Source organism: Mustela lutreola, chromosome 14 (genome assembly GCF_030435805.1).
Source record: "Mustela lutreola isolate mMusLut2 chromosome 14, mMusLut2.pri, whole genome shotgun sequence".
NCBI lineage: Eukaryota > Metazoa > Chordata > Mammalia > Carnivora > Mustelidae > Mustela > Mustela lutreola.
Genome location: NC_081303.1, coordinates 43,889,923 through 43,901,990, shown reverse-complemented (window position 1 = coordinate 43,901,990; position 12,068 = coordinate 43,889,923). Strand labels below are relative to the sequence as shown.

The 12,068-nt window shown below is 32.6% G+C and overlaps 1 protein-coding gene across 5 annotated transcripts in view; it reads left to right on the top strand.

Moving 5' to 3' along the window:
* Positions 1–12,068, top strand: part of DENND1B (DENN domain containing 1B) — a 277,522-nt gene that overhangs the window by 153,789 nt on the left and 111,665 nt on the right. For all 5 annotated transcript variants that reach the window (XM_059147015.1, XM_059147012.1, XM_059147017.1 and 2 more), the window contains 2 exons: positions 3,186–3,286; positions 8,466–8,511. In XM_059147015.1, the coding sequence (XP_059002998.1) occupies positions 3,186–3,286; positions 8,466–8,511 (147 nt within the window). The remainder of the gene's footprint in view (positions 1–3,185; positions 3,287–8,465; positions 8,512–12,068) is intronic.

Genomic DNA, 12,068 nt, shown 5'->3' with positions numbered 1-12,068 from the left:
GTTCTGTTCAGTACTGGGTCCCTGTGGCCTGGTAGAGATTTATGATAACACATAGACAGGCACTTAAAATTTCTGTTTAATGAAGCAAGTAATTTATGATATTTCCAGTTGCTCAGTTACTTCATGTGCTTTAAAGGTTTTAGAGATGATCCTTAGACATATTTTGAAGGTGGTCAGATTTGTAGTCTAGTTCTGTTAACCACCTATCTGGAAAAAAAAAAATCATTAACAACATTAACAATATAAGTTAGAATTGAGCCGATCTAAGACTGAAGAATACTGTATCTCAGAGACCGTGCTTACAGATCGTCTAGTGTATACTTAAAGGTTAGGAAGCAGATCTGGTTATACTTGTACATATGCCAGATGTCACACAGCTTCTTAAGTGGCAAAGCCCTAATTTTGTATACTTTGCTCTTATTGTTTTATACAGCTTATATATAACTGTGTTTGATTTCCTACTAAATTTATTTTTTCTTAGTTGTGTTTTTTCACTTACTGCTTTACTAACTCCTCCAGAAAGGAGATGCTATAATAGTGTTCTCTCTAGTTTTCAATCACATAGCTATTACATGCTGCTAGGGGAGTAGGGGGGATCTTTGGTCTGCTTCTGCCTGCTTTGGAAATCTCCACGTGAATGTCTCACAGTTAACAGAATCAATATTTGCAAAAACAAATTCCTTGTAGTTCCACCTGAACCTGAAACTTTGTGTTGTATTATGTTAAATAATTCATTCTAGTTACTTTGGCCAGAAATCGTGGTTAGGGAGGGGTAGTATTTTTACCTCTCCTTTTACCAGTCACCTATCTCCTAAATCCAAAAAATTGTAGAACTTTTTTCTTTCTACAGGCCAAATCCTGTAGAACTTCCTTCTTTCCTGGCAGACCTTGATTAGTAGAGATGATCTTTTGCCACATGCTGGCAGTTGCAGGTGTTTTGTAACTGTCTATCATCATGTAGAGCAGTCGCCCTCTGTGAAGCCAGTCAAATTCATTAGATGTTTTTCTGCCTTCTTGGCAAACAATTCATAACTTCACTTAAGGATGACCGTTAAGGGCATAGGAAAGGTTTTACAAAGCAATTAACAGAGTGCTTTGGACTCTGGGTGTATTCAATAAAATAAGTTACCCTTATTATAATTCCTCATTTTAAGAAGGCAGTATTATTCTTGTTACCCTGCTCTTTTCTTTTCTTTTTTTAAAAGATTTTTATTTATTTATTTGACAGAGATCACAGGTAGGCAGAGAGGCAGGCAGAGAGAGAGGAGGAAGCAGGCTCCCTGTTGAGCAGAGAGCCTGATGTGGGGCTCCATCCCAGGACCCTGGGATCATGACCTGAGCCGAAGGCAGAGGCTTTAACCCACTGAGCCACCCAGGTGCCCCACCATGTTATTTTCTTAATAATGTAAAAAGAACACTTTCCCTTTATTTAAGGTTTTAAATGAGTTGTTTTAAAAGCCATCTGTGTGCAAATGGAGAAACTGAGTGAAGTAGCCCCCTTTGAAAGCTGTATAAATGCTTTTAGCCATTGAGTTACACTGAAGGGATGGAACGTGTTAATACAGCTTTAAAGATGCCAAATTTACAAGCAGGGAGTACCTGAGAGCTCTGAGAGAATTTGACCCTGTTAGATCAACCCTATTTCATCTCCCTCTATGAGGGTTCAAATAAGACAAATAAATCCAAGTTCTGTAATTGTTAAGTGAAGGTATTTGAATGCCTCCTAGTGGTATATTGTATGCTCCAATTAAGGAATTAAAAAATAATATTAATACATGTTGAAGGAATACTGTAGATTAAAATATTAAAGCTTGTAAGTGCAAAGTACTAAAATCCTTTAATGATAGCATACTAAATAGAAACGAAATACATTGTTTGCCATATAAGATTAATAAAAATCTAATTGGAAAAAATATATATGATGAAGATGAGTATATTTTAATCCAAATTCTTATGTTTCTGGTTCAAATTAGATTGCTTTAATTTTTAAAAATTTTTTAGCTGAACTGTTTTGCACTTAAATATAGACAAATGTTTCTCTTAAGATTAAATTGCTTTTTGTACATTTATCCTTTTAAGTTGATTACTATATGTAAGTTTCAGTTCTCTATATAACAGGAATAATGGCTTACAGAAAAAGTCTGTGGTTCATATTCAGATAGTTTTATTTTTAAATTCTGATGTTCAAGTTGGATAAAGTGATTTAATTAGTAAGCTTGAAATGCTGACTTAAAATGAAGAATGCTGGCTTAATTATTGCTTTAAACATTAAAAAATGATTAACACAGAAATATTATTTAAGATGTAAAAAAAAAAGTCCCATGGAAAGAATTCTGATGAGGGTCAGTAGGAGGGAGTGGGAAAAAAAGTGATACCCCTTTGTTAAGCATTAAAAAATATTTAATTAACTGCTTGCCAAAACAAAACAATTAAAATGGCAATTACCTTTAAAATAGCATCAATGTATTTGCAGCTGTTGTGATATAAAGCTAGGAAACAAAATGTTAATCTGAAATGAACAGTTTAAATATGAAATTATGATATACTTGGCTTCCTGTAGTACAGCTGTCAAGCTTGGGCAGTTTGCTGGTCAATAGTGACATTCTATGTGTCAGTGAACAGAGTCTCTTGATACCATAACCCGCAGTTCACACATTACTGAAGCTCCAACTGTCGAACATTCAAGTCCCCTGGTATTATTGCAGCTTCCAGACTCTCCTGACTGGCTCATGTTTCATTCTTTGGCAATTTGCCCTAATGATATCCCTCAGGAGCTTTCAGCCTCTCTTCCTTTCCATATTTAATCGTGGTATATTAATCTGAGTGATGCGCAAACTGTGCTGCACAAATTATAATTTCCTACAATTTCTTCTAAGATGCTCAACTGATTTTTCAGTTTTACTTTTATTTATGTTCTCAGTTTTGACCCTAAACACTAGATTTTCAGATAGTTATAATTGTCCCCATAAGATGTTCAAGAAGTCACTTTTGCTATTTATATATTTTTCAAAGGGGCTTTTGAACACAAGATTATTTTCCCCCTGGCAGAATTGGTAAAGATAATGTGATTTAGGTCACTAAATAAATAGTTTTGCGATTGTTGTTAATCTTTGAAAACCTGGGCATGTCTTTTTGTTTGGAGGGGCAGCAGCTACTTATCGTTGTTATCCTCTTGCAAATTTTAGTTAACTGCCTGTCTCCATGGATCAGCCGCTCTGCTGTACCCCATGTTCTGGCAACACATATACATCCCAGTGCTTCCTCCGCACCTGCTGGACTACTGCTGGTAAGATGACCTTGGCCAAACTCCTTTAAATTCAGCCTTTATGATTCGAAAAAGTATGCTTATTTGTAAATTAGGTAAGCGTGGTGTGTATGTAGACAAATGCAAGCCCTGAGACTTGTCTTAGAGATCGGTAGCAAATATCAAAAGGTGCTTTTATGAAGGCAGAGTAATTCTTTTCAAAGCTAGCAAAAATGTATACTTGGCAAACATAAAGTTCTTTAGATTTTGTGAGGTACTTCCATAGTCATTTAGATAATTAAATGTGTAAAGAGAAGCAAATACAGTCCTGTATTTGGTAGTTAGCAAAAGCATACGGAAGTTATAGTATCAGTTAGAGAACTCCGTATCCCAGGTGTCAGGATTTGTCTGCCAAGTGTGTCAGAAACCAGATTGTCTCTGTCAGGGCACGCTTTCATTACCTTTACCTCAGGACACACTTTCCTAGACCCTTCTTCCCTCAGCACACCAAATATCAAATACCAGCAAAGGGATTGCCTCTAATTCAGGGATTCCCTGAGTTTCTGGTTTAAAGCAAAGTCTCAGCCCTAAGCCACTATGAAAAGCAATGTTGAAAATGTTGGGAGTAATTTTGAGAAGCTTCCTGGCATTAGAAACAACTCCCGGTGATCTCACCGGATTTGAATTCAGCTATACCCGTAGAACCTTTCTGTTTTCTTCCTCTGGAAGAGTGCATATACTCACCGTGAGGCTGGACAAGGGTTAGATTCTGAAACAGCAGCCTTGAGATCTTCTTCTGGACTGTAGGGTTAAATGTTCTCTTCCTGGCATAATTATCTTTTATGGGCATTTAAGACTTTCTAAAATACTGTTATTTAGAAACTATTCTGTGATGTAGGTAGTTCTGTGCTAATTCTTTCCAGAGATGTCTTCCTGATACTTTTAACCCTGCCATCAAGTCCTTCTGCTGCTTTACTATAAGGAAGGAAGCTTGTTTCATATTTCAGTCCCTTGAATTTTCTTACTAGTTTCTAACCTTGAAATAGCCTTTAGGATAAGTTCTACCAGCCTCTATGCCAGACAGTTCCTGTTCTAGAGAGTACAGCAGTGAAAATCAAACAAGGAGTTATCTGACACTTCTGAACCTTCGGGTCACAATGATAGGCTCAGCTTCTATCCTAGGAACTGAGCAATATAATGTAATTTTTTTCTTTTTCTTTATTTTAAAGAAATAGCTAAGACTCTGGCTCTCTTCTGTCAGAAAATTTTATGGACTAAAATATTTCTAATGGAAGAAAACCATTTTCTTCCCTTTGCATCTTGGCAAATGATCTTAGAATCACACTCATCTCTATGCAAAAGAGAGAAAAATATTAGAGATTGTCCCTTCAATCTCATGGTTTTTGAATAAAAAAAAATTTGTATGTCTTTATATAGACCTAGAGCAGGAAGGTTTGATTGGTTAGATATATATTTGCCAACTCTTCAAGGTGATTGGAACTTTCCAAATCCTAAAATAATCCTGTCTTCTGGAAGTATTTTAATTTGCGCACCTGGTATCACTGGTGTGACATAGACTGTGGAGAGCCGTAATGCCATCTTGTGACCATGCATGAATATAGCATCTGGGTCCACTAATGAAGGACTAGCTAATTTGTCAACTCATTCATTTATCCATTTATTTGTACATCAAATATTTGGTGAATGCCTATTTGCCAAGCAGTAAGTATATGTAAGGTACTGAATGAAACTTAGTTTCTGCCCTTTCAGTATCTACAGAGAGGAAGAAATTCACACATATGTGCATGGAGTGTACACACACATGCACGCACAAGAGGAACACAGAATAATACTTCAGTACTATAAGGTTTGTACCAGAGACATGTAAAAGCAACTTGGATGGGAACACCTAGGAAGAAGTGGCTCACACTGCTTAGTAGGATAGGGAGGGTGACTGGGAGGAAATAACACCATCTACGTCTTCTTTTAATCTACTAGTATATAAAGGAAGAATGGGAATTTCTATGTAACAGATATAAGATTTCAGCTATACAAGATGGTTAAGTTCCAAAGGTCTGCTGCACAATATTGTGCCTATGGTTAACATTTCTTAAGAAGGCAGAGCTTATATGAAGTGTTTTTTTACTACGAGAGAGAGGAAAAGAGTGAGGGACGGAGAGGGAGAGAGAACTTTAATGTGGCAAGTCCATGATACTGCCACATAGGCTTAACCTTTCTGAGTACCTAAACACCTAGGAGGTAGTATCACTTTAATACCAGTAAAATTATAATCATCTTTATTTGTTTACGAGTCACTTTTTTATGTTGTCTACTATCTGACTCTTCTTTCTGTGAAAGGAACAGATTTAACTTTTGAGAGAATTGTTTTTTAAAGCATAAATGGAAAATTGTGCTGTTTAGACTACCTAAGTTAATATATTACTGTTACTGTGTACCCACGGGTGGTTTCTGTAAGAAAACCTAGAAAGAAAGAAAAAAAAGGTATCACATGGTGATTATTTTTGAGTAGAGATTAATTGCTACCCAAAAGAAGAAGTAGTCATAATAGTCTCCTGTATCCTATCTTTGCAGAATAACTTCATTGACAGAAAGATCTAGGACAATTTTGCACGTGGATGATAAAACATCTGTGTTGCCAAGGATCTCTTCCTGACTTAACACCCTAATCTAATTAGGAGATTTCAGCTAGGGTTGCAAAATTACTTTTCATGAGATTGGCTGATTTAATATTAGGTGCACAATCCAATTTTCATGAGAAAGAAATAACCAGTAAAGTCTGTATTCCATAAAATACAAAATTTGTCTATAAAATGTATTTTATAAAATCTATATGCAAAACATCATGATTATTTTAAGAATTTGTGCTCTAGATTAATAATGTTTGCAGTTCTAACATCTCTATATGTTTTTGGTTTTGTTAGTAATTAGTGAGATAAAAGCATGTAGATACCCAGTAATCTCACAGAAACAGCTACAAGTTACTTCATTACTAAGTTCTACATACGAGCCCTTTATTGAATTTTTATTCTAGTTTAACAACTGCTAAACATTTTTTTTTTTTTTTGTATTTCAAGAAATCACTAGCTCTTATGAAGTTTTAAAAGTGTTAGCTGTATTTCGTAGGACTTCAGTAGTTTAGCTACTACTTTTGGCTCTGAATTTTTGAAATCTGACCATTCAGTGTTTGTCCAACATCTGTAAAATGGATATAGTAATTGTTAACTTTAAAAAGCTTATAATTTTTTGATTAACACTCATTGTATTAAAATGTGCTTTAAAATTTGAGATACTGTGGACTTTCTATGTTGTACATTTTGTAGGTAGGATAAACCTAGGATGAACTGGAAGTTTGCACAGTAACTTGAATAATTTTATGCTATTTTGGACATGGACAGCTTGACATATTTAAGATCTTAGGATTTGCTACCCTGTTTTGTGAAAATGTTCTGAACCCAGTCGTGGGAGCCCAGAATAGTTAGTGACATATATTTTATGTCTTCTGTGGAGTCCCAGAAGGAATTCCAGAGATGAGAACTTGAACTAGGGTAGTAATCAGCCTTCCTTTATTTAAGCAGAAGTGGAACAGTCCACATTTATTCCTCCTGTTTCTTTTTGAAGGCAGAAAATCTGTTAGGTCTTAAGGATATCAAGGCCTATAAAGAGTTCTTAACTTTCAGTCAAATGATCCAGAATATCAGATCAATTCCAGATGGTCTATTGTATTAAAAAAAAAAATAGGAAGGAACAAAGCTACAAAAGGGAATTAGATGGAATCTAATACAATAAGAAATAATGAACAGGATAATGAGAAGTCAATTATAAACTTTAACCATCCTTATTTTTGGTGAATTTGGGGTATATGTTAGTGGTTAAGTCATCTTTAAATAAATTTGAAGCTGTTTTAGGTTACTTTGGAAACTGTTGAGCACCATTAGCTTTATCTGTGACTGGTTCTTAGTAGCAAAGTGGATATGCAGAAGTTTGGACAGCTCAACTGTAATAGTGAAAATGATATTTCGAAAATTAAGCAGATTCTTTGAAAAAGATTATGTGTTTTCATTAACATAGAAAATGTTTCATTAACTATAACACAAAGATATCTATATAAGAAATGTTAAAAATTTTTTATTTTTAGATAGCTATTTATTTGTATATCATATATCACCTTTGAGGACACCTATCCATTCTCATGTTTTCTTGTTAAATAATATTTTGATTTCAAAATGTCAAGTTGGATAATTCCCCTCTTGTATTTTATGAGAAATATTTCTGAACTTACTTGTAAGCCTGATTTTATGTTACAAAAATTATTTAATATCTGTATCCTCTGCTAGAGTGAGTGTAAGATCCACAAGTAAATATATTCTGTTTGTATCACTTATTATTATACCTAGCCCATACCCCAGGTTCTAGCATCTGGTGTGCTTCAGGTATTATTTGTTGAATTAATTATTTCAGTATTATTCTTACACATACTTGAATATTGTGATTTGTTAAAATTATTTTATTACTAGAAGTGAAAATGGGATAAATAGGAATGTGTGACATTTATTTATGTATTTACTTACTTATTATGTTATGTCAGTCACCATACTGAATGACATTTAAATAAAGAACGACATACATGAGCAGAAAGCACAGAAAGAGAATGATAACAGTAGAGGAAGAACTTGTTTATATTTGTCTTTCTAGTTCTGAAACAGTGCCTGGCATAAGTCGGTCTCAATAAATATTGGGTGATTGACTAAATCAAAAAATTTTGTTGCCATTGTAGGTGTGAAACAATGATGATATAGTAAGAAAATGACAGAAATAAGAATCCAATCGAATATTAAAAAGGCATATAAAAGAAATGTGAATAAATTTGATAATTAGGGTATATTTGATACAAAGTATTTGGAAGGTTTAACTCAGACTATGGCCTAGACTCTAATATTCTTCATAAATTAAAAGTTTTTTTAGGCATTACCACTCTTTATTTAATTATAAATGATTTTGTGATTTTTATGCAAATATTAATTTGAATATATTCATGGTCTCTCCAATTGAATTTGATTTTTATGTACTGAATAATTTTAAATACCTATAATGGGCTATATTAGAACTGTACCATTAATTTTTTAAACTTTCTGAATTACTTATATAGTTGTTTCAGTTATAATGAACTTATGAATATATACACTATATATCTTTAATTTAGTGCTCCAATGCCATACCTGATTGGAATACACTCCAGCCTCATAGAGGTGAGTATCTTTCAGACATGAGATGCATGAATGGTATAATGATTAATAAAAATAATAGTTAAAACAGTTGTGTTTTCAAAGAGTATCAGTTGAATAGTATAAAGCAGTTGCAAGTGTTGAATTATTGTATATTTACACAATCATTTTCAAAAAGGTAATATTTGGAATAATTACATTTTAATTAGTATTCTGAATGACCATCTTTGAGGTCATGAAAACCATGGAAATATGTTAAATTTGGTCAAGGTCATGTGGTCAGTATTACATACTAAAAACTTAGTCTTTGATGAACCACTTTTTTATGGCACTTGGGATCTTTTATACTTATTTCTTTTTCAGACCTTATTTTGAAGGTCAGATTCTATGTCCTTATGAGTCATAAAGGAAAAATGTTTCCATTTTTCAATCCATTATGATCCAGTTTGTCAGTGTGCTTTTTCAAGGTGTGATTTTAATACAATAATCATGAAATTTTAAATTAGAATATAGCTTTAAATTTTTTTTTAAATTTCCAGTCCTGTTAGGCTTTTAAAATGCATTGATTTTTTTGTACTGTTATCATTTCATTCCAAAATGATTTTTGTGACTTGTCATCATTATAGTGAAAAACTTTGAACTTTAAATACCTTGTACTTGGAATCAGTGAAACTTCCAGAGAAGAGTTCTTAGAAGATTAGATTCTAAAAAAAGCATAAACAGAAGACAGGATCCAAACAGAAGACTTGGGTCAGTTGCATAGCATCGTTATGCTAGCTGATTTCAGTTTTATTCAGTTTTCTTTTGCTGATTGTGCATATTGTATATTAACCCAATTTCTAATCAGCAACCTAAACGAGTTAGATTTGGTTTTCTTACTAGTTGTTGTCACTGTGTACACCATCAGTCCTCACTTTGCAGATCAAGGAAGATCCCATTGATTATTTTAAAACTCCTGAGGATCATGTCTGGAGAAGTCATGTTCCTGTAGTAGTCCTTCCCAAGTTAGAGAATCCTACATGTGCTCTGGTTTTGGTCATTTTCTCCTTTTGCAGAAAGCTAGGGCAACATTTTTTATTTGTTTAATCATTAACAAATAATGCATTTTAATGAATTTCTTTAGTAGACTTAATTTGTTTTTAATTTTGAAGTCTGAGTTGGATAACATTATGGATCTTTATTAATTTTTAGAAAACTTGTTCTTTTATGACAAGGTGCTGGCAGTGAAAGGTCAATTTGCATAAAATAAAACATGAATTTGTAGGTATTTAGTCTGCTATTTGATTGTAGAATATATAACTGGCATTTTGTTCATCAGTATTTTCACTGTATAAAATCCAACCATGGTTGGTATGGTTTCAAAGAAGGCATCAAATTTGAATTTGATATTAGTGCATATGTCTCTTCTTATTTAATGTATCTAATAGAATACCTCATTTTTATAATATGCTTATTTGTACAGATGAAAAACATTTAAAGTTGTTTACTGTACCTATTGATGTTATATATATTTTTTGCATAATGGTTCTATATCAACTTTTAATACAAATGATTCAGCTTTTCTAAAATATTATGGAAATAGGTGCAGGTTTTAAATATTTGATCACACTTACCATATGTTTATTGGATATCTATAGTGAAAATCAGCCTTTTTTTTAAGGAGCAAATTGCTTAAGAATTTTTTACTTCTTGCAGTGTATTATCTTAGAGAAATGGTCCATTCTGTTTTAAATTGGCTCATCATTAAATGAAACTGTTTAGAGCCATGATTAGATTGCCCGAAATCTCAGTACCTTTTTATACTCTGGATTTATTTGTAGTCAGTTCTGTTTGGTTTATTTGGTTTAATAGTGAATGAGAAGGTATAAAAGGAACTTCAAGAATGTCTTTAAACCAGTTGGGTACCATTTAGTAACTTTGTCCTTAATTTATTACAAGATAATATGCATCCTGCAATTCCATTCTTATTTAATCATTTCATTAATGGCACATTTTAGAAAATCTTTTGTGCTTTCTTATTTTATATTAATGGTATTATAATTAAAATATGGGTATATCTATTTAGATATTTTATATGTGAGACTGAACTTAGTAATTTTTTACATTTTGCTTGGCTGCATTTACAACAGATTTTTTTTTTTTACGAATAATCAAAATATTCCATATTCTCTCTCTTGGTCAATACAGTTTCAACATAACAGCTTTACAAAGACTTCTAGATATAAGTGTTCAAAGATGTGAAACTAATATCCATTCAAATCTTTCTTTTAATTATTTTTATGTAATCATGAGTGAAAGATGGCTAGACATTTCTTTTTAAAATGTAAATTTGCTTCAAAATAAAGGATAAGGACATTTTGTTCTCCCTGAAAAGTAGACTTTAGGGATGAACTCAAAGGCCTTTAAATTATGAGAAATAAGTTAGTGGGTTGTATTATGTGTTTTAAAATACAGAAGAAATTCTAACTAAAATGTTGGCTCAGCTTTATAAGAACATGGAACTACTGCCACTCATAGTAACATAGTGCATGATTCACACATGATGCACATTCATAGTCACATTGCCCAGATGCATTCTTATAGAGAGAGGATGTGGGAGAAAAACCCACTACTTTAATACCTTACTGCTTTCTTTCATAAGACTTTTGGTCTCTGTCCTGATATTATTTTTTTATTTTTAAAGAAAAAAGCAAGTTCTCCTTTTTCTTACTCTTTCCCAATCCAAGTAAGCTGATGAATTTTATGAACTATTAAAATATGAGACAGAGAAAGTGGTACCACTTTATATACTATATAACCTTTTACTCCTGTTTAGAAAATAGTTAAAGCCTGACTTGGAAGGAAACGTAGACAAAATACTGACATTAATCCAAATTTTTTAAAAAAATTTTAAATTATATACTATATTTCACTTGTTGCTGCTTATATAGAATCATTCTCATTTTAGTGAGTCTCATTGTATTGATTTATTGAAATTAGTACATTTTCCATTCTTACCAAATGGTCCCTTGAACAGAATTTAATATTCAGCTTTTATCAGACTTTTTTAAACTAAGTGCAACTTTGGAAAAAAGTATACATTTCATGTTAATACTAATCTTATTTTTCAGAGTTTAGCATTTGTGTCATCACAAAACATTTAGGCATCACATAACCATCTTTCCAGGCTATTTAGAGGAACTCATTTTGTCCTTTAATAAGTGGGTTTCTGGATTATCTTTATAGTTTCTGTTAAAAGGGACAATTTAGAATTGAAGGTGGAAATCAAAATTATGACACACCTTTCCCACTCGTATGCCACAATTATAAATGTATTTTTGCATCTGAAATAGGTTATTTTTGTATTTATGCTGTAGTTAACTGAGAAAACTACATATGTATGTGAGCCTTTTTTGTGTATGTGTATACATATGCAAAGAAAAGAGGATAAGTTTATTTATAAAATGTTTTGTAAATAGTGTCACAATTGTACATGATAGTCTCTTAACTTCTAAGAAATAGCCATCCCGACTCTTACTTTAGAGTACTTACAATGTCTTTTATAAGATGGATTTTTAAAATGATGTGTTCCTTTGAGAATT